General features: G+C 41.9%; 1 protein-coding gene across 5 annotated transcripts in view; it reads right to left on the bottom strand.

The window, feature by feature from the left end:
- Positions 1-861: 861 nt before the first annotated feature.
- LOC136715922 (cartilage acidic protein 1) overlaps positions 862-21,158 on the bottom strand; it is a 31,271-nt gene continuing 10,974 nt past the window's right edge. For 2 of the 5 annotated variants that reach the window (XM_066693334.1, XM_066693335.1), the window contains exons 5-16: positions 19,622-19,778; positions 17,722-17,856; positions 16,590-16,735; positions 14,379-14,515; positions 13,491-13,573; positions 12,635-12,735; positions 12,286-12,454; positions 9,765-9,910; positions 9,390-9,432; positions 8,498-8,641; positions 1,850-1,969; positions 862-1,416 (exon numbers count right to left, since the gene is read on the bottom strand). In XM_066693334.1, coding sequence (XP_066549431.1) covers positions 1,286-1,416; positions 1,850-1,969; positions 8,498-8,641; positions 9,390-9,432; positions 9,765-9,910; positions 12,286-12,454; positions 12,635-12,735; positions 13,491-13,573; positions 14,379-14,515; positions 16,590-16,735; positions 17,722-17,856; positions 19,622-19,778 — 1,512 coding nt within the window. In that variant the 3' untranslated portion in view covers positions 862-1,285. Of the gene's footprint in view, positions 1,417-1,849; positions 1,970-5,349; positions 8,642-9,389; positions 9,433-9,764; positions 9,911-12,285; positions 12,455-12,634; positions 12,736-13,490; positions 13,574-14,378; positions 14,516-16,589; positions 16,736-17,721; positions 17,857-19,621; positions 19,779-21,158 lie in introns of those variants that run through there. The other 3 variants (XM_066693336.1, XM_066693337.1, XM_066693338.1) reach the window with 3 other exon arrangements.

Raw genomic sequence — 21,158 nt, 5'->3', positions numbered from 1 at the left:
TGACACACTCAGTAGGTAAACAGGAAAAGGAAGTGTGTTCCACTGTTGGAAACACCTGTGATATATCTCTGGTGCCACATGGAGACAAAATAGCATCTTGTTGGTGAGTATTCTTTCACTTTTTATCTGTATTTTTCTGGATTTCTTCAAATATATTAGAAGATTCATTCAATTACATTTGGAAGGAGGGGCAACAGTGTAACAGCTATAAGAGCTTTGTTTATGCTGAAGTGACTTTCTACCCAGATAAAATTTAGGATAAATTAAGTATCAGATTTTTTTATTATTATTATTATTATTATTATTATTATTATTATTATTATTATTATTATTATTATTTTTGTGCTTTATCTTATGAAGTGCCAAGTATATATTTTTTTATTTATATCAGATCTAATAATAATATTGTATTTTAAATCCTGCGCGTTTTGTTACTGGTGATGTTTAGTAGGTGACGTTACTGACGAAAACACTTCCTGATTGGGCTTTCTTGGCAGTGTACCCAAAAAAACGGCTTTCAAATGCCACTTTCTTATATTTATAGCGAAAAGCAACACATGATGTATCTATATTTTAGAATGGTACGTAGCGTAGTTTATGGAAATACATTTTATTTTTGTAATTCTAGAGGTTTGTGCTTGAATGAATGTGCATTTGTTTATTGGTTTAAGTTTATTTTTATATTTACACTACCATGATTAGTATTATATATTAGTATATATTAGTTCAGACTAAGATTGTGCTAGCTTAGTTTTAGATCGTAGTTCTTAAAGCCATTATGCCCTATCATTAAACCTCCAGTAACCCATGGATTGACAACTCTATACAAGCTGCTGTGAAGAGATGAAGGACACTCACGTATAGATGATAATAGAGATTTATTAGAGCACATGAGATTTTCAGTAACCGCTGAAATACTATTTGTATTTTATGTATCATTTGTTTGAAGTTTAAAGTTGAAACACCTCCGTTTCAACTCATTGCAGAACAATACCAATCAATCAGTCTTTTCATCATTTTCGGTAACCACTGAAAGACCAACACAGTACACACTGAAGTTAAGATGGGAAGGGGTGACAGTCTGCACAAGCAGCTCAGGACTTGTCCAGTGTGCCTTTCAGACACTCGGATCCTAATATTAGTGGATCTATTTATCCTAAAAGCTAAAGAAGGTTGACCATCACCTGTATTGGGTGTCTCTCTTGAGTTTGATCTAGAAAGAGATGCAGGCATGGCAATATCTCTGCAGCTGGGAGAGACAGAGCTGAGGTGCACAGTTAGCACCCTAGGCTCTCTGGCATCGGCGCTGGTCGTTGGCCAGATTGAAGCCTGGGTGACAGTGGCAGTGGAAGGAACCGCGCTCATTGTGGCAGACATGCTCACACGCTCCGGCCTGCTCCTGACACTCGTCCACATCTGAAACGGCACATACACAGAGAACACGTCATCAGCCCATATGTTGATAGCCTCACTAGTGGAGGCGAAAAACACAGGGTAGCAATCATTTGTGTATGATAGAGTTGACTGTGGTTTATTAAAGCTAGTCCACAAAACTAACAAAAAGAAATCTGTTCTGCTCTGTTTAAATGGTTTTTTGTTATCTACCTGTACCTTCAGGCAAGAGCAAATTCACAGGAAAGTGCCTGGGTGTTTTGATCTCAGTTTGTGCTGGTGGTAAAATAAGCTAATATGACTTTAATGCAAATGTAATTTTACCTCAGTCTCCTGTATGTTTACATTACAGTTTTCTTAATTAAACACCTCATGATCTCATTTTTTTTCAAGTTGTCATGGGACAGCATGTGGAATACCTCATAGAATATTATTGGAAATAAAATGGCCAACTCACCCACACATTGGCCAGACACAGTGAGTCTGTACCCGGGATGGCAGTGACAGGAGAAGGACCCCTGAGTGTTGAGACATTTCTGATTGCACTCGCTGAGGCCCCGAGAGCACTCGTCTATGTCTAAGAGAGACAGGGGATGCTAGCTTACTCTTATAATGTAGCATACCCTCACCAAGCTCTAACTAATAGACATGGGTTAATGTATACTGAACTGTTCTATATCTTAATTATAAAGCAGCAATTTAACAATACAAAATACCTTCATATATTTTAAATGTTTTCTGCAAAAATGCTTACAATTGTGTGGTTATATTGGGTGTAGCTGTACAGTGGGTTTGATAATTGTGTGTGACTTTGCCGATTATATTTCTGCCAGTGTTTTTTATTTTGTAAGAAAGATTCATGGCATTTCACCCAGCTGCTTGGACATTTATAAAATGCAATGCAACTGGTTTCCCTCTTGGTATGCATTTTGTGTCTGCAGGTTTTATTCTGTATTTACTGATCTGAAGTTTGATTTGGACATTTCCTTTTATGAGACTGCTGTGAGGTTTTTGATGATGGTTTTCAAAGATGCTCAGACTGCCATGTAGTCCCAGCAACTGCCTCTGAGAGGTGAAAGTATTCACACCCTTCATTTGAATCAATGTTTTCCAGTCACTCATAGGATTAATAGATATTGCTCATTAAACTAAACCTATTGTAACCCAACAATGATTCCTAAACGTATCCATCTTGGTTTGCTCAGCTGATTTTGAGACTGAGTATAAAGGCTCTGAAAGAGTTTCTAATTCAAGTCAAGAACCACTTTCTGTGGTTATTCAAATGAAGAGAAAGTCATGGATATTATTTTACATTTTGGGAAAATACTAATGACAATTAGTTATTGTTGATACAGGCGTGCTTTTGTAATGATATAGTATACACCTGATGCAGTTGAATCTGAGAAGCAGCCAGTGTGTTATTCTTTTCATTTTCCCTGTTGTTTCATGTCAGGTTTAATTTAAGGGTGCACCTTAGTATAGTATTTTGCATTTTAAGCTCAATTAACTTTCTGTAATGATGAAACCTACTAGAGGTTACCACATGGATATTTCCTTTCAGGTCAAAGAATGTACACTCTTGCCGTTGTGCATATTGAGCCTATATGAGACAATAAATCTACATCTCAACATATGATCTCATCATTCTGACTAATTCATCCATTCCTTTATTTAGCTAACAAAAAAAAACCTTGATAATTTTATCTCATCTGCAAGTCTATCAGAAACTTTCACTAAAAATGGTTAGAGTAATAGATATCATATCAAACCGTATCAAAGCACACATTAGAGGATTGCCTGGAGAAAAAAGCAATAGAGGAGAGATGGAGCAGAAAAGATGCATTTCAAATGGGGGGGTGGTATTCTTTTTGAAACCTTCAAATGCAGTAAAGATGATATCGCATCATGTCTTCTCTTTCTAGCTTTTGTTATGGCACTTGCCTGGAATGTCATTTTCCTTTTGGTGTGCACTCATGTGTCATTGCCATGCTACAACACCACTGAAAGGCCTAGCCATTCTTCCTGGGGGGGTTTCTGCAGGGGGAGCCGCTGCAACATGCCCTGATTCAGAAAGACTCCCAGCTCTATCGGGGAGGGTTTCAATCAGTCGGCACCTTGCTTTGTACTCCAATGCCCCACTGATTAAACTAGCCAGCAATTTCATTCGAGACCTCACCGCTAGGCCCAAAACCTCCTCGCTTCGCTTCACTCACTCTCCCTTTCTCTATCACCGACTGCTCTCCTTTCTGCAGGGCCTGAATCAGATAACGCCAGCCCTTGAGAGCGAAGGCATAGCTCACATCCAGTTGGAGGAGTGCATAAATGAGTTCATACGCCGAATAATATGATTGATTTCCCTCGGTTTGGCTCGGCAGTCACAGCACACAGATCAGAAGGGGAAAGATCTGCAGAATTGAGCTGCTTGCCAGTTATGTTGAAGATGACCTTGGTGTATTGGAAGTCAAACTCTATTTCTCTACACGGTTTTATCCCTTGCACTTCAGCAGGTTTCCCCCAGTTATTCGGCAGTGAAGAGATGAGTCAATAAGTCTAGTGGGTCTGTCCTGTTTGGCACAATGCCTGTCAACGGCCAGAGGACCGCACCTGAGTAAACAGCGATGCCGTTGTGGCGTGTGCCCTCTGTTCCGCTCCTGCTGGCCCATACAGAGTATACGTTGCCAGGGGCTGCCTCACACCGCGTATCAGCAAATCCGTCTCCCTAACACAAACCTCTTCAAAGGGCTTTAGGAACCTAATGTTGCATTCAAAGACAACAAACAGACAGCGGCATCACGACAGCCCGATCTGTTTGCATTTCCTTTCTCAGATCTAATCTCTCCTTAGATCTCTCCCGCCTCTCTTTTTGCAAGGAGAAACGTTTGAACGGTAGAGTGACCGTCATAAGCCAACCGTTTCTGAAGAACACAGTGCTTACAAAATAAAGTAATGGTATGGGAAAACCAGAATTAAAATGATTATCCCTTGTTTTTTTTTAATTGATAGAAAGTGATGCATTAATTCAAAGACCTACAAAAAAAAGTTCACGATAATTCAGACAGCAAAAATACTGACTTCAGTAAAGGATTGGGTTTCTTTGTTTCACACAAATGTGGACACTTGTTATACCCTTTTTTATATTATAGCAGGGAAACTCGAGGCCTAACTTTTCTCAGACAAGATCTTTCTACTTTGGGCTCTTTCTAACCATTCATCTTTGAATATTTCCCCTCCTGAACTCACTCCATCTGTTGGTCTTTGAAGTTCATCACTTGCAGATTAGATAAGGGAATCCTTACTTCACCCTGACCCTGGGGCTCCTTCCAGCAGACTTCCCCTAAGATCTCTCCAATCTGAGCAAGACACATCACTTCTGAAATCTTCAGTGACCAAATTCTTTCACAACGTGTCTTGGGCAGTTCTTATTGTCAAGTTTAGTCCTGAAGTGACCTTGCAGATGGTGGTTTCCAGACTTGTAGAAACACCCCATATATCTAGAACAGTGATCCCCAGGTGCAACCAAACTGATCTAATTTGACTGTAGGATGATGGTTTAAATTTATAAATGGATTGTTTGTTCGTTTCCATGTCTTATACATAATTTACAGTCTTAAATTTAGACATGACATCTAGCTGGCTACCTGAGTGGCAGTCAATAAGTGCCCTGCTTTTAACCCCAGATTAATGTCAGGGCCTTGGCAATTCATCCCTGTTTTTCCAAATCAGGCCTAATTCCTACAATTTATAGGTATTCTCAAAACAGGGAGGCAGCAGTGAATAACTTTGTTGCAGCATCACATGTCCAAAACAATGGCTTCCAAGAAAGGACATAAATTCTGTTACAGTTGCGACTTTCCGTTGAGCAAGTCTTAACTCTTGGGGAAAATATAGAGTTTGGAGAAAAATGTTCTCCCTAAGATTAAGGAATCACTCCAATTTCCCTTTTAAATTCAGATAAATGTTTACTACCACATGGCAGAATAAGTCTAACTTTCTTTCTTTCTTGTTCATTTTAAAGAGATTGTCATACAGAATTTATGTGGAACAGCTGCTAGAGTTAAGATTTTTAACATGGACTTAAAAGTTTAGAAAAACAACTTCTCCAGTATGTCAACCTGTTTTTGAAGCCAAAGGGAGTGCCACACCTCAATAAGCACGGTTATTGAATTTCCGGCCGTGATTTACTTCGAACGTTACTTCGAGCCAGGTCTGAAATTTCAGCTATAACTTTGTGACTTTTGCTTACTTTTCTAATCAGAATTTTATACACTAAATAAAACATAGATATTTTCGTTTTTTGACAAAGATTGACCGAACTCTAAAAGAATATAATTATAATAATAGTAATTCTTATTATCAGTGGATCAAAGTGACCTACAGAGACCAGGGTGTGAATTGCAAAAGCTGCACAGTCATTTGCACGACTGTTTGTAAATGTAACCTGTAGGACAGAGAACAACTATGTTTAGGAGATTTCACCCTTGGCAAAGGCCGCTGTTGTTAAGATAGATGTTGTTTTGCTCGGGGAAAAATGAAATAGATCTGTTTTTATATTCCACATACCCTCTCACTGAATCTGAAAGGTTAAAGAGGGCCAAGCCCTGGGACAATACCAACAGGAGGGTGAGGGTGTGTTTCACACAGGTCAGCTGTAAATAGAAAAACTCAGCCAAGTGGAGATTATTTTATTTTACACAAGAATATCTTCACCAACAAAGTTCATTCTGCAAAAATACAGCTGTTTATTAAATTAAATGTGATATGTTTCCAACTGAAACAAAACCAAGAAAAGTACAATATAAAATCAAATTAAAGCAGTCAATAATGGAAGAGACAGACTATTTACAGGACATGATTTACATTATTTTCTGGAAGCAGGGTTTAGTGTGTTCTCTGTGTTTGTACTCTAAAAGCCACAAAAAACACACGAGAAGATTGAGAACGCAAAGCTACAAGGAACGCTGTCCGCTGTGTTGTGTCTCAGTCCAGAAGGTGACAGGACCTCTTATTGTGAACAGCATAAAGCTGTCACTGTTACCGATCCAACAAGTAACAACTCGGGAAGTAAATTTAGGAAATATTTTTCTTTTCAGTCTCTATGTACTGGTGTTGCTGTAAATTGTGCCAGTTGGACTCGGCATTGTTATTGCACCAAATATTTTCCTTCTGGCAGTTTCTTTCAATTAATTTCATTATTTATTCAGATGTCATCTGCTGCTTCTCCCTGTTTCTTGCTTTATGTTTTGAATCTTGACTTGTTTGATTCTGCTATTAAAAAGAGGGTTCACCAGTCAGCACAGTATCTCATTTCATGATTTATTTTCAATGTCAGGTATTTCTCAGGTGGTTACAGATAGCACAAATCAAATCTCATCAAAATAGATGCACTCAAGACCATAAATCATGTCACAGAGGATCTTGCCTCAATAATGCTCCATATATATAAATAAGTCTGTGATTTTGTCATTGTGCAAAGCATCCCAGTCAGTCAAGCATCCTTCCCAGCATGCCAATGGCAATTTCACACATCAGGGGTTTGCTAATATAGTATAATATTAATAATTCATATTGAGAGTTTATCATTTCGTAGGTTGCTTGCAATAATTGTTCACTTGTTTGTTTATTTTTCTCTTACTGTTGCTTTCTATCATGGGATGTTTCCAACAAAAGCTAGAGCAAGGGAAAGATGGCTATTCTGATATTCAACAATTTCAAATACTGCTGTACTGACCAGCCTGTGTGATAATAACTTTTGTCATGTCTACTGGCACTGTTATGCACAGGACATAGGTGGCAATGGTATGTCTGTGTTTTTGACATTGTATTTAGAGGAGGTGTACAACTGAGCTACATGTAGAGGAGCCCTTCATGTCGTGCCCATCACTGGGTCTTTCTCTCTTGGGGAGTGAGGGGGTTGTGTCCCTGGGAGATTCCTGAAAAACTGTCTGTTTTTACATAAGTTATGATCATTTCATATGAAAAACCTTCAGCCGCATTTTAAACTTCAACTTTGCCATCACTGAAACTAGAAACCTGAAAGGAAATGCATGAGTTATCTTTCTAGTTGCAGATTCAGTGTTTTCACTGTTGTAGCTACACCAAGTACAAAAGTCTGATTCAGTGCTCTACCTCAATGTTATAAATCTGAAACTATGTGCAGTCCAGGCATGAGAAACTGAGGGATCCCCAACGGCTGGGAAGGATGAAAAAGTAACAAACCAAAAGAAATGGAAAAATAGAAATAATATTTCTTCTTCTTCTTCTTCTTCAAATGGCACTATTATATGTGAACCGTATGTTTAGTCCATGTATCATTCGGTGGCTGAGGTGACGGACCCGACAGGACCAGGCGATACGAAGACACAGTTGTATGAAGTAGCAGATCAGACTTAAACACACAGATTCCTTGTGCACAGCAGGCATGCTGAGTTGAATGTAATAGTCCTTTAAAGGCTGAAAAGGATGAGAGAGCTGGAGAGAATCTGGCCCTTAGGGAGCAGAGCAGGCTGTGGTGCCCTGATGCCACGGGGAGTGTGTCTGAGAGCAGATTCCCCAAGGGCTTGGAAGGTGCAGCTCTGAGAGTTCTGGGATGAGAGGGAGAGAGAGAGAGAGAGAGAGAGAGAGAGAGAGAGAGAGAGGTGCCAGGGAGTGACGTGTTCAGGCCTGGAGCCAGACTGCGAACCCCAACAGAGCAAGAGAGAACTGGGAGAGCTGGGCAGAGAGCCTGGAAGAGGAGGAAGCATGATTCCCCCCAAAGTAAGCGATTTGAGCTGTAGGAGAAAGTGAGAGAGAGAGAAGAAAAGGGTTTGTCTCACTTCTTTCTCGGACATACTGTCAAACATGCCACTCGTGGAGAAAGATGCATGGTGATCTTGGAGTGCGCCCATGAGGTTTGTGGTGACGGGTGCTGGAGAGCGCAGAATGGAGTGCTTTTAGGCTCGGTAATAGGAAGCAGCATGACAGAAATGGAAGGAGCTGAGAATGAAGTGTAATGCAGCTCGGTGATGTTGCCCTTTCTGTCAGGGTGTGTCTCATCTATTTCCTGATCGTTTCGTCTAAGTCTAGAGCCTCAGCCCCAGCCTTGGCCCCCAGCCCTGTCGCCACTTACCCACACAGGCGGTACCATCCTCACTGGGCTCAAACCCCTGGCCACACCTCTTGTTGGAGCGGCACTTGAAGGCTCCGTAGGTGTTGATGCAGACCGGGCGATCGCGGGGGCACACAGAGGGGAACTGGGTGCATTCATCTTTGTCTGGGGGAGACAGGGAGCTGGGATTGGGGTTTCACAGCACAACACAGGGCCCACAGCATGCAGTGATAGGGGATTATAGCAGAATATAGGGGAGTGAAAACTGATTTTCAAAAATAAGAATGTGGTCATTTCACTTCACTTCATCAACTCCTTTCAAATGGCTTATATTAAACATTTCATGTATTTACCTTTTAAAAACATAAATTAATTGCTTCATATAAATCAGGCCTTAAAAAATCACTTTGCAGCTTCTTGTTTTTGCCTTTTTTGAAAATCATGCTCAAAGTATCCTGCCAGCAAGAAAGAGAAAGAAAGTGCCTAAGAAGAATACAAGAGGATGAACAGAAAAAATAAGAGCACAGCACAGAAGGGGAGAATGGAAGTAGAGATGATGGATCTTTAGTATGATGGAGTTACAGGCTTCTTAAACATGAAAGGTCAAAGATTATGCACCACAGCAGGGTAAATACGGGCAGTAATCTGGAAAGCAATGCAAGGAAAGCTCTCTAAAACGGGAAGGGAGAAGAGGATTGCAAAGCATAAAACATAATTCAGTCCATGCCGTGGATTGCAGGAAAGACTGCAGCTGGGACAGAAGTATTGAAAATATTATTAGGATCACTTATTATAGGAGAGTGATAGTATTCATCCTTGCTCTCCCTATGTAAATATCAAATCAAATTCAACGTATAACATTTCACCACGTGTGAATCAATCAGTTGATTTTAGGGGCTGGAGATCAGCTTACCTGTACAGCGACCGTTTTCATTGGCAATAAATCCGTTTCCACACTGAAAGACAACAAGTGCATTTTAGGACAAAGGCCTGAGTATTCAACCGCTGAGATTCATAACCTAGATCTTAAGACAATGAATGTTTCCAGAAACTCACACTAGTGAAAGCAAAGTTGGCCATTTTACATTTGTGTTGGCAAGGAGAAAATATTTGTTGTTGGACTGTACCAGGAACTATACTCCTGGATTCCTCTATGCTTCAATGTGTGAATGTTTTAGAATAGACAAATGTATGGGGGGAAAATGTTGTTTTTGTGTTAAATGTACAAAACATGTTAGTTATTCATTAATACCAGAAAATGTTCTCCAGGAGATGAATGGTTGCCTACCTCAATCTCTGTGGGCTGTGTCCCTTCCACCTCAGCCTTTGGGTAGGAGATCTCCAGTAAAGAATTCATTTCACCTGCCTCTAGGGGGCGTGCCACTGAGTGCCCATCCGGCCAATACACTTCCACTCTGGTCACCACATCCTTCCCTGTGGACCATTCAGAAAGCTCGGTAAGTGGCCAGAGTAGCATGCCTAGATGCATCTGTTTCCACAAATCAAATGAAATCAAATTAGTGGGGTCAGGGGTCTCTGACTCTCCAGGCAATAGTTGCTGCCTAGGCAGATTCACTGGGAGCTTTGGGCCCTCCACCTGACACTAAAAGGTCCTTGTTGGCCTTTTTGAAGCCTGTGCTAGATAAAGTATTTAATCTGTGAAATGTAAGATATGTTCGGAGTAGTACTTTCAGAAGAATCTAAATTCATCTGTTTATTTATTTATTTGTGTAGGAACAATATGGTATGTTTCGAAGCTGACAGTCCAAGGGAGATTCTTGGGCCAGGAAGCTCTGGCATCAATTAACTCAGCCTCTTTCCATGAGATTACTGATTGCTTAGATCATATTTATCTGGTTCGGGGAGCTGGACTAGAAGTCTCTGGTCAAGTCAGTGAGCCATTTAAACAACCTATAAGAAAACTGGACTGATGTAATACTGCCTCTATGGGATTCTTCTGTCTTCTCACCAGATGGACAAGGAAAGGGCTGGAGAACGTCACCCCCTCACTCAATCTTTAAATGATCTGGCAAGCAGACAGACAAACAGACAGACGCACTGGCAGGCAGGCTGGCACACGGATGAGAGCGTGGCTAATCCTGATTCCTGGCGAGCATTGTTGGCTGAAAATAGCGAGACGCTCCAAGAATAACAAGGGCTCGGCTGGGAGGAGCGCAGTTCTTCAGAGACACGGGAAAACAGAGGGACGATTCTGCCCCAAGCAGCTCGTCTTTCCTCAAATTAAACGTTTTTATGAAGCGTGAAAAGCCTTTGAAGGGCCTCTTGTCCTTAATTAAATTGACCTTTCTTAGCTACAGCAGGGCTGGGACTGAAGAGAGAGGTTGAGAAGGTAAATGTGGAGAGTGGAGGGGGAGGGTAATGTATCATTGCTACCAGCTCAAACTCTAGTCTTGCATCTCAAAGTCAGCTTCTTAGCAGCACTGATGAGGCAAGAGGGAGGTCCACTAAGAGAGTTGCTTCGTTTCCCAGCTTGGGGTAACCCAACAGTCATGGAAGGCTGATCAGCTTTCCTTGCCAGTAAACGTGAAGGTCTTTGCTTTGAGGGCACGAGGCAAACGGTTTATTCTTCACAGTAAATTAAGAGCAATCAGATGTTGCTCCCTGCCTAACTGCACTCCAAACACATAGCATCATGCTGCCTGGGCAACACAGCCTCTCTCTGGAAGCCATTAATGGCAGCACTAGGGTGGAAACCTAAGGCCTGCGGGAGGCCATGCACTGCTGAAGACACCAGTTACTGCACCTGTGCATGGAGCATTAGCGCATTGTATTTGTGTGCATTCCCCCTGGGTCATTAATCAAGAGGGATATTATGACAATGCTTTCCACATGTAGATGCAAAGAGCAGGTTACTGTCCTAGATATTAACTTAAATTAAAATCAGAATTGTCCTAATGGATGCAGGCTGAAATACTTCCCAAAAGTGCTTTTTTCATGCTTGGTTTTTTATGCTTCAGCCTTGACCCAATGCAGGCTGCTTTCATTAAGGCATTAGTACGTAACATCAGCTTGTACCCATTTGTCATTGCTCTTCAATTAATATCCTGTGACTGTACTTCATTGTGCGAGTTGCAGGCTTTGATCAAATGCAACTGCCCTGTAGTAACTCCATTGCTTCGCCACTGCCAGTGAGACACCACACAAACTGAAAAGTCACACTGCTCAGCCAGAAAAGACGGCACACTCGTCAAATGTGTCTTTACCATTCTTTCTCAACACCACTTTAAATGTTTTTGTGCATTCCTTGAGTTGCTCACAGTGTTGTGTGACTGTGAAGCATTTGTTCTGCCATGAGGACCAGCTGGTGTCTGTTTTTCCTCACCCTGTTGGTCTGTGTAGAGTGCCTTGCAGGGTGTTGGTGGTGGGGTGGATTGGGCAACTTTTGAAAGTAAAATTACTTCTAATAAACTTGGCCTGTGCAAGAGCTATTCAGACCGTTCTGTTATAGCTACCATGGTAACCCCTGCCTAATTTTCCTTCAGAGCAAGACATTTTGAAAGCCCCTGTCCCCAGCGTTTCATCTCCGATGCTGTCAGAAGGGATGACGAGAGCTCCCTGTTACAGTATAAGCACCTTCCGTTCTCTGCTTGACCTTTCTCCAGCAGCCTCCTCTTTACCTCAGTGTGTGTATATAACAAGCTGTATAACAATCCAGTTCACTTGTACAAGGGTCTGGTCCAGATTGCACATGGCATCTGCTCAATAAACATCCAAAATAATTAAATTCTGATTGCTTTAAGCCACTTCTCTGGCCTGCGATGTGCAGTTCAGTCAGGATCAGGCCTTACCGACTCCAAAGTGGGCGACGGGCTCCATCTCACACAGGTACCCCGAGCCCCCATCGATGATACGCGTGTGCGGGCCACTCCTTCTCGTATATGCCACTACCTTGGCTCCCCGTGCAAAGGCTCCAAACTGCGTGCGAGGGATCACACGCAGCCAGTTATTGTTAGAGCCCTGTGTGGGGGGAGAGTATTTTTTAAGTTGGACACCTGGAAAAACTCGGTTACCATAGCTGGTCATGTGTACACGTGTACTGTCATTGTAATGTTCAGATTGTGCCAGAGAACTCTTCCAGATATGTAGACCACCTCAGGAATGGAAAGATGGGATGGGACACCAAGACTGTGCACTTACCGGGTTGACTTTAAAGACAGAGAGGGGCTGAGCTGCACTCTCCCCATGGGACACCAGCAGGTCCAGGCGCCCATCCCCATCAAAATCAGTCACTACAGCCCCTGCAGCACAGCAAAGACAGGCAGCACTGTTACTGTGGAGGAGATGAGTATCCATGGATGTTTACAAACTAATTCACTTGAAGCCTTAATTCTTATGAGATTTTTTTTTAGTGCAATCCAAAAATTGATGATCAGAGAGGAAAAAATACCCAAGGAGTAGATTAGAAGCCCAGAAACACCTACTGATCTCGGTAGCAAAACTCCCGTAAGATTTTCTCTACATGTTCATTCACACTCTGGAGAACATGCAGTCGCTCAGAGAAGTGGATCTCTGATGCCACCTTGTGGGTGAAGCTGATAAGACCCTTCCACTTTATTGAAAATGGCACAGTAGAGCAAATAGGCTATGCAACAAAATGCAGCATTAACAGCCCAATAAAAGATTATTTACAGAGGTTTCCTGCAACTCACATTTTTACAACCGTTCCCTTATCTGAGAGCACCTAATCCCTGCTTGCTTTCACGTTGTATCATGGAACTGTTAATTTCTCTTATGTTTTTATTTTTCCTCTCAGAAAAAGGTAAATCACACTGACTTCTTTAGTAGAGCTTGCAAGGCATTCTCCCCTTGTTATTGATGTACTTTGCGGTATTTGGACAAAGTTGTTTATGCTTGCAGTTCACTCTCCCTAACAAAGCTTGATTCCAGAGCTGAGAGATGTATTTAGACTAGTCAGTCAGTATTAGTAAGCATATAATGATGTGGGTGGCTTGGACACTTTCGTTTGCTATAAAGCCACAGCTCCCCTACTCACCCGTCCCGCGGCCCTCGGGTTCTGCTGCGTCTCCTACGTTGACCTCCTCAATAAGGGGGTCAGCGTGCTCCCTCCGAGAGACCCTGAAGAGACATGAAGTCCAGGGAAGGCTTTTAAATGGGTTTCACTCTTACGCTCTCTTGGTATGAACCTGAAACCGTTCTGTGCAAAATGGAATTTAGAATTCTACATGGATTCTACACGTATGTTAAGAACTATATTGTCAGCTCGGCTTATGACCTTTCTTCTTTACAGCATTGCAGTATATTTAGTTTCAATGCCAATGAACTTTCTTAACTTAGTTCACTGGATTTCCACTTTCATTTGACTCCTACTTTGAATGCGTTACTTGTCGATATTTATAAAACAGAAGCAGTGCAGACCCCAACCGCCTCGAGTCAATGTGCAAATCACACCACAGGGCCAACAGTGGCTGGAAAGTTTGGCAAGTCTTTTGAACGGAGATCAAAACGCAATGTCTGTATCAAAATGGATCATATGAGATTCATAGCTTCCTGATAACAATGGGGGAGAGAAAATGTGTCAGGTTTTTTTCTGGAGTATGTGGAGAATAAATTCTTTCCACATGGGTGTCAGGAGTCGGCCTGGCCTGCAGTCGTGTTGGTAACCATAGGGTTTTGGCTCAATGAAATGTGGCCTGGCTGAAAATCCGACTGGCTAGGTCTTCTGTCTGGATTTCTCCAAACCTGTACAAATAGTCAATTTCCAAAGAGATTAACTGAAATCTCAACTATTTCCTGCTTATTGATGTGTTCCTGTAAGGAGGGTTTAACCTTTTGAAAGATATACAACTGGATTCTAGATCAAGAAAAGTATCCACATCAGACATGGAAGTGTTGCAGAGAAGCTACAAGCTGTGACACTGACCTGAAGACCCTGTTGGCCGAAGGCCCTCGGTAGGCAATGTTGTTGAAGAAGACCTCAAGCTCATTGTCATTGTCAAAGTCGGCCACAATGACCGTGCGAACTGGAGAGGGCATGGCAAATTTCTGGGTGGCAATGTCCTGAGAGAAAGAGAAAGACATGCCAAACATCACCGACTCTGATTCACAAACACACCCCTTTCGTAACTCGCAGTCTTCTGCTTTGGAAGCACATCAATTATATTTTCTTCTAGGTTTAAGCTGTGTGGCCTGCATTCAGCCCAGGACATGGCTGACTCCCCCAGGTAAACCGCAGTCTCTTGTAATCAAAGGGGAAATATCTTCTATGTGAATGTAACTAATATATATGTGCTTCGTCAACGTTGCAATAAGTTTCAGAAGAATTATGGGCACCTTTTCAACACATCAGTATTTACTCCAGGTTTTAATTATAAGCCTCATAAAACTTGCTGCCACAGAGTGAGAGGGTGACCTTCGCTCAGTCTGAGGTGTGCGGGGGCGTTGATGGGACAGGACAGCCACGCTAAGTCAAGGGTAGGACTGCCACTGGAAATTACCCCGTCTTCCACCTCTGATTTGAACAGGAATACCTGTGTAAAAGTTCATTTCCAAACAGTTTTCCTAGTTTTTCATAATCGTTTTTTAAGTATGATTTATTGTTTGTTTCTGTATAAGCCGCCCCCAGTTCAAAGAGGAGGCCAAAATGACTTAAATGCATGCTTAAAGATCATAGTTCACAAGTTAGCTGTCACCAAAGGAATTTTGAAATGATGGGTTTGTAGCATTCAACAAAAATCCCTTTGACTAAATTCGTATGTAAACCTTGTACTTGCAATATCAACAAAAAAGCAGAAATAACCTTTTTTCCTCACAACTGGAAGAGTAAAAAAAAAAAAAAAAATGGGTTAAGGCCAGTAGTCATCATTTTCATGCAACTTATTTTTCATTGTCCAGAGTGAGAGGTTAGTAAGAAGGAATAGCTTGGAAAGTTTTCATATTCACAGGTATAGTGATGGGGGAGTGAGAAAGACAGAAAGATCTAATTTGATAAGTTGGGGGAGGGAGGCTTGCTGACCTATTATTTTTAATTATATATTTAAAAAAAAAACCATCAAGCTGCATTTTCTACTGTCAGTACAAGCTGCTTGTACAGATTTAATTAGCAATTTACTGCAGCGACATTACAATTTAATTGTACGTGGCAGAGTTCACCTGACTTCTGAGGTTTCGGCTATGAAGAACAAGCAACAATAATTCTTGTGCTCTATCTCATCCAAGCTTGTTGTGCCAACATCACTTAGAGAAAAACAAAACAAATGAGGCCAAGATGTCACCCACTGTGACCTTGGAAGAACAAGAGCTGGTGCTAGATCTGCAGCAATTCAGAGTAGCCAAGTTTTCAGTTCAAATTGTTTCAAATCTCAAGAAGACCTTTAGAAAGGACAGGAACTGTGTCTACCAAGAAAGAAAGAGGACACAAGCTAGAGATGCTACTAGAAACAGGAGGTAAAACAAACCAGATGTACCCTCCTGTACAAATAATAGGCACCATTGCAGATGCTTCATAATGTTTTGAAGTGTTTTATGAGAGTGTCCTTGGCAAGACAGCTACTGTTGACTGAGGAGGGCGCCAATGTGCTGCCGATCTTCACGACTGAGTTTATGGAGCTGTGTTTGCAGGTTGAAAGGCTTACGTGGCTGGTAGTAAACTATAGGTAGAGGAATCAACATGGCTCTGCTTTAAGTGATTAAAACCCCATACTGTGGGAAGAAATATTGTGTTTAGTAACAATCTCTTATACTAATTCCATTCTTAGACATTTCAGTTAAGTTATGTGTGCCAGGGAATATATTACAGTCCTGCACCACAACGTTTGACATCCGTCTGTGTGTTTTGCCATCGTATTGCCGTGTGGTGGGCTCGGTCACTGCAGCAGTGAACATGAGGACAGCAGCCAACAGTGTTGAGAGGAAGTCTCCAGAGGTGTCGGTCTTGTTGAGGAGGACAGCACTCTCCTCGTCAGCACATTTCCCACACAGCTGTAATTACTCTTTACTGGACTTCAGAGGCAGAGTTAATGAGGGGAGAAATTAGGCAACCTCTGACCACCCCTGCATCCCCCCTTTCCTAAAACCGAAGGAACATGCAATTTATGTGCTGTGAAAACGTCTGTAAAGACCTCCAACCCCTTACCTTGAATCTCTGCTTCCGATTGGTGTTGGTCTGCAGGAAGAGGCGGTGTGGGCCATTCCAGTTGCCGTACACTATATCTGTCTTCCCGTCCCGATTGAAATCAGCCAGAGCGACTCCCCGTCCGTGCTGCGAGGAGTCCTCAACACCTGTCACAAAAAGAAAGTGAGCAAGCCCATGCCAAAGCCAAGAAAGCAACATATGAACTAATGGTGTTATTGTGAACTAAGACATGTTTTCTCTATGAAACAAGTAGTTGTTGAACCTTGGCTTTGCTAACTTTTTTTTTTCTTTCTTTAAATGTCATTTCATTTGAGCTATTGCTGAGTGGATAAACTAAAGCTTAACATCTCTGAACACTGGGTTGTGAGCTCTGTGAAGGGGAGGTTAGTGGCAGTGCCTGTAGGAAAAGGCTCTCTCAGATATGAGCAGAGCTTGGCATTTCAGCCGGACTGTGGCAGAGTGGTGCATGGACGAAAAAGCGCTCAGCCTGCAGGCACATCACACCACAGTCAAGAGACCAGGCCTGACTCCCACACCGCTGACACAGGGCATCTCGTCACTTTTACAAGCCCACGCCCAAACAGCCTTCGCATCTCTCGCCCAGGCTAAGGGTAGCAAGAGAGAGGCTTTCATATCTTCCCGTGTGTCTGGAAAGTCTCTTATCGGGTTTCCTCTCAGGGGTGGACACTCTCACAGGTTCAGGCACGGTACAGTTTCTAAATGCAATTCGTGGCACTCTGGGCAAGAACCTATTAATACAGCCGCAATTGTCATCAAGTCATCAAGATGGACAGTGGTATTTCTTGCTTTCCTAACTGCAGAATGTCACAGCCATATGCAGTATATCTGGGTTTGCTTTTCCATGCTTCATCTGTTCACCACTGCTGCAATCTTAACTCTTCACAGTAGCTCAAACTGTCTTTTGTCCCGCTGCAGAAAGCTACAATGTTTTCTTTGTCGGCTGTTTTTTTTTACTTTTTCTATCATGGTACAAATTCAAAAACACATTTCTGGATTTTTCCAGTTCTTTCACAGTAATCTGACTAGCAGCTCAGAGTAGACCTGTTGTCGAGGATGCAGTGGAAACTGAAGTTGCCTGAGTGCTGGCTGGCACACTCACTCACTCACCCACCTGCCTGGGCTGCCACGTCCGTGAAGGTCCCATCCCCATTGTTCTTGAACAGGAAGTTGGCCCCATACTCGTTGTCACAGAAGATGTCTGACCGCGTCTTGCTGACGATTGGTCCCACCACTACACCACGCCCCCCTGCATATGAAGACAAGAACAGACAATAGTGCTAAGTGCAGTGTGAAAATCATTACCCTTTCTTTCCAAGTCATTTACCTAGTACAGAGAGCGTACTGCTGACACATGCATTTTAGTTCCATTAAGAGTCTTTACACTTTGCATTCATTCTGCATCACAGCACTGCCACAAATGCGCCTACGAAGATCTCTTTCACCAACTGTAAACCGCACAGCATATTTTAACTCATGCCTGTGCATCCCTGGGTAGCATGTAGTTGTAGTTAGATGACTGAATTAATGCACAGTTCTGATAAACAAAAGGTTTGTTGTGATTCTCTTATGACCAGGGAGGGAGAAAGGTGTTCTGGTGAAAAGTAATTTGTGACTGTAGCATCCCTAGTCAGTCCTTAATTATATTCTGTACCCTTTGTGAACCACAGATTCTAAGAAATCTTGATCTCATGAGGGTAAATGCAGGGTTTGAGTAGAAGGTTCAGAGCAGCACACTGATGGGAAAGGGAGTAAGGATTGTGGGAAGTTGTCCCTTCACTGACATTGAAGGAACTTAGCATTCACATATTCCTAGATTTAGCATATCTTTAATTTGCTGAAGTACATATCATCATGCTTTTAAACTCCATACAAATCCAACAGTAACTGTTAGTGCTAATTTTAAATCATTACACTTTTATTCACCCTATTCCATTTCAAAAGAGATTCAACTCTCTTCCAAGGTAGATGCTGATGAAATGGTGATGCAGAGTCACCCTCAACCATTGTGTGTTTTATACAGTCTCTAGGCCAGTTCTAGATCCCCTTTCCACATCTCTAACAAGTCTTTTGTAGCATGTGCAGTCAGGATTCGAACAGCAGTCTCTCAGCACCCCCCCAACCACAACTCACCTGAACGAGCTCCTACACCCTGAGCCATCTTAACCCTCTACCCCCTTAGTGTGTCACCGTTGCATGAAGAAGTCAGTCTCTGGCTCAGACTCATGCCTGTGCCTATACAACCTACTGATTAATTGACTCTTTGGCCCATTGAGCAAGTCAGGGCTGAAATATAGCTTCATCGTCCTTGCGCTTCTCCGTGACTTTCTGTGCTGCAAAAAGCTGACTGGGCCAAAAGTGCACTTGCTGCTGCTGTTTCAACGTCCCCCCTCCAATACAGAGGCACTTCATAAATCCACAGCCTGGAGAATGCAATGCAGGGCAAGGGAGCCATGCACATGTGGGTGCAGATTGGCTGGAAGAGGTGGGCACATTCCATTTACCTCATACTATACATAGTGACAGAATTTACTAGAAGTGTAGCAGATATATGTTCACTGCCTACTTCACATGTATCAAGGCTTATAGATCACCCAATCGAGATGATTGAGAATTTTGAAAGTACAAACAATTCCTCTGAATAAATATTTGAATTTGGAAAACTTAATAATGTATAATGAGGTGATATTAACATATGGTCTACCAAAGCATGTTGAAGCAGCTGTAATTTACTGAAGAAACAAAAGCAATTTGATCAAGATCAATATTTGTGAGGTCATTTAATCTTTAGAGTATAATTATGCTCTATCCTTCAGTGCCCCAGAAATGTGTATTAAGTTAGTTTACACCGATTTTATCAACCTTGGATATACATGCAATTCTGCATTGATCACTCACTTGTGCTTTCTGCTTATGAATATCACATCATATAGCTCAATTTAATTTTTAAATTATGCTTTATAATAACTATTGCTTGTCTTTTATTCGCTTAACTTTCCCTACTGTATATCCACCTGTGAACTTGTTGACTCCGGCTTCACTAGCCACATCTGACAGAGCGATGACCCCTGTAGTGAGGTCACTAGCAGTTTCATCCATCTCAATCAGAGAGTGGGAGCCCACATTCCCACTGGCATAGTTGGCAATGTAAATGGAGTACCGTCCAGTTCCCTGCAAGAGAGAGGGAATAAAGGAGAGCTCAGTTGACTTTAAATTTATCATAATCATAATTAAGCATTTGTCCAGTTTTAGTATCCCTATTCTAGACAAATGCAACTTTGACCACAAATTGGGACTCCCATGTTGGCAAAGAGAACTAAATGAGGGACGTGAAAATCACCCGATCTGAACCCGATCAGCAGATGATTGCAATTGGTTGAAACTTGAGATCCACCGTATCTTGAAGTACAGAATAGTAAGACTGTTTCCATTCTTTTCCCAGGGTAATGCTTTGGCCCAAATGAGGTTCCCTGTGTATCTGAAAGTCAAGGTCAAAGTCAAGGATTCATCATAGCTGCGACTTGAACCACTGATTTCTGCAGCATGATGCTCATGTGATGGGCCACCTTCACAACTTGACCCTTACTTGGCTCAACAGGGAGTTGACCAACCCTGTTTGAATAGCCCCTACTGTTTTTTCAGGCCCATATGCACATCCAAGATGGTGCGCATGCAGAATCACAGTGCTGAGCAATCTCCCTATCCCTCCAGATATTAATTTCACACTCCATTATCAGGACGGAGTCTCTGTGGAAATGAACAAATATACTGAACCATGCTAATAGACTTATGCAAAAATTGTAAATGTAGTGAATGCAAACGGTGATGTGGCAATTTCCCCTTCAACATTAAAATTGCCACTATATAATTGCCATAAATATGGAAGAAAAATGTTAGGTTTACTAGATAGCACATTGTTTTAAGTACTGTGTTTCTGCAATGTAACCCCTGTAAAATGACCTCTAATTTTGTGGCAGTACACCTGAAACTATACTAATAGGCAGGTCATATTCTATGGATACTAGTGTTTCACATTGCACTTCGAAATATCTAAACACCTGCAGAAAGGAACAAGGCACTTAATATCCCGATAGCATGACTCTGTTGGCATTCACAATGGCGTTTCTCAGAGACAAGGTTACTTTCTAGTGCTGACTGAATTTAAACTGCAACAAAAATGTAAAATCAAATGACTGTATGATAAACAAATGGTGTGAATTACATAACCTTATATGCACACACCCTAATTTTCCCTTCACCTCATTGCCACCATTGCTGTCAACAGCTTTTAACCAGAAGGAGTGAAATGGTGTCTGTGATAGTTCTCTGTGCATCAGGGAAAAGCTGTTGATGACAAAATCTACAGATGAAGAGAGTCTGTAAAACCACCAGTAAAATGAAGGCGCTCTGAGAATAGCTTCTTGTGACCAAACCAAACATGTAAACATGCTTACTTCGACCATAACAGTACAGCTAGCCAGCACGTCTGACTGTAACGCTTATGCTTATTAGACACAATCCTTGTAGCAAGTATCTGTTTTCAGTATTACA

Source organism: Amia ocellicauda, chromosome 20 (assembly GCF_036373705.1).
Source record: "Amia ocellicauda isolate fAmiCal2 chromosome 20, fAmiCal2.hap1, whole genome shotgun sequence".
Lineage (NCBI taxonomy): Eukaryota > Metazoa > Chordata > Actinopteri > Amiiformes > Amiidae > Amia > Amia ocellicauda.
The sequence above is the reverse complement of the archived record's forward strand: the minus strand, read 5'-3'. Positions and strand labels throughout refer to the sequence as shown.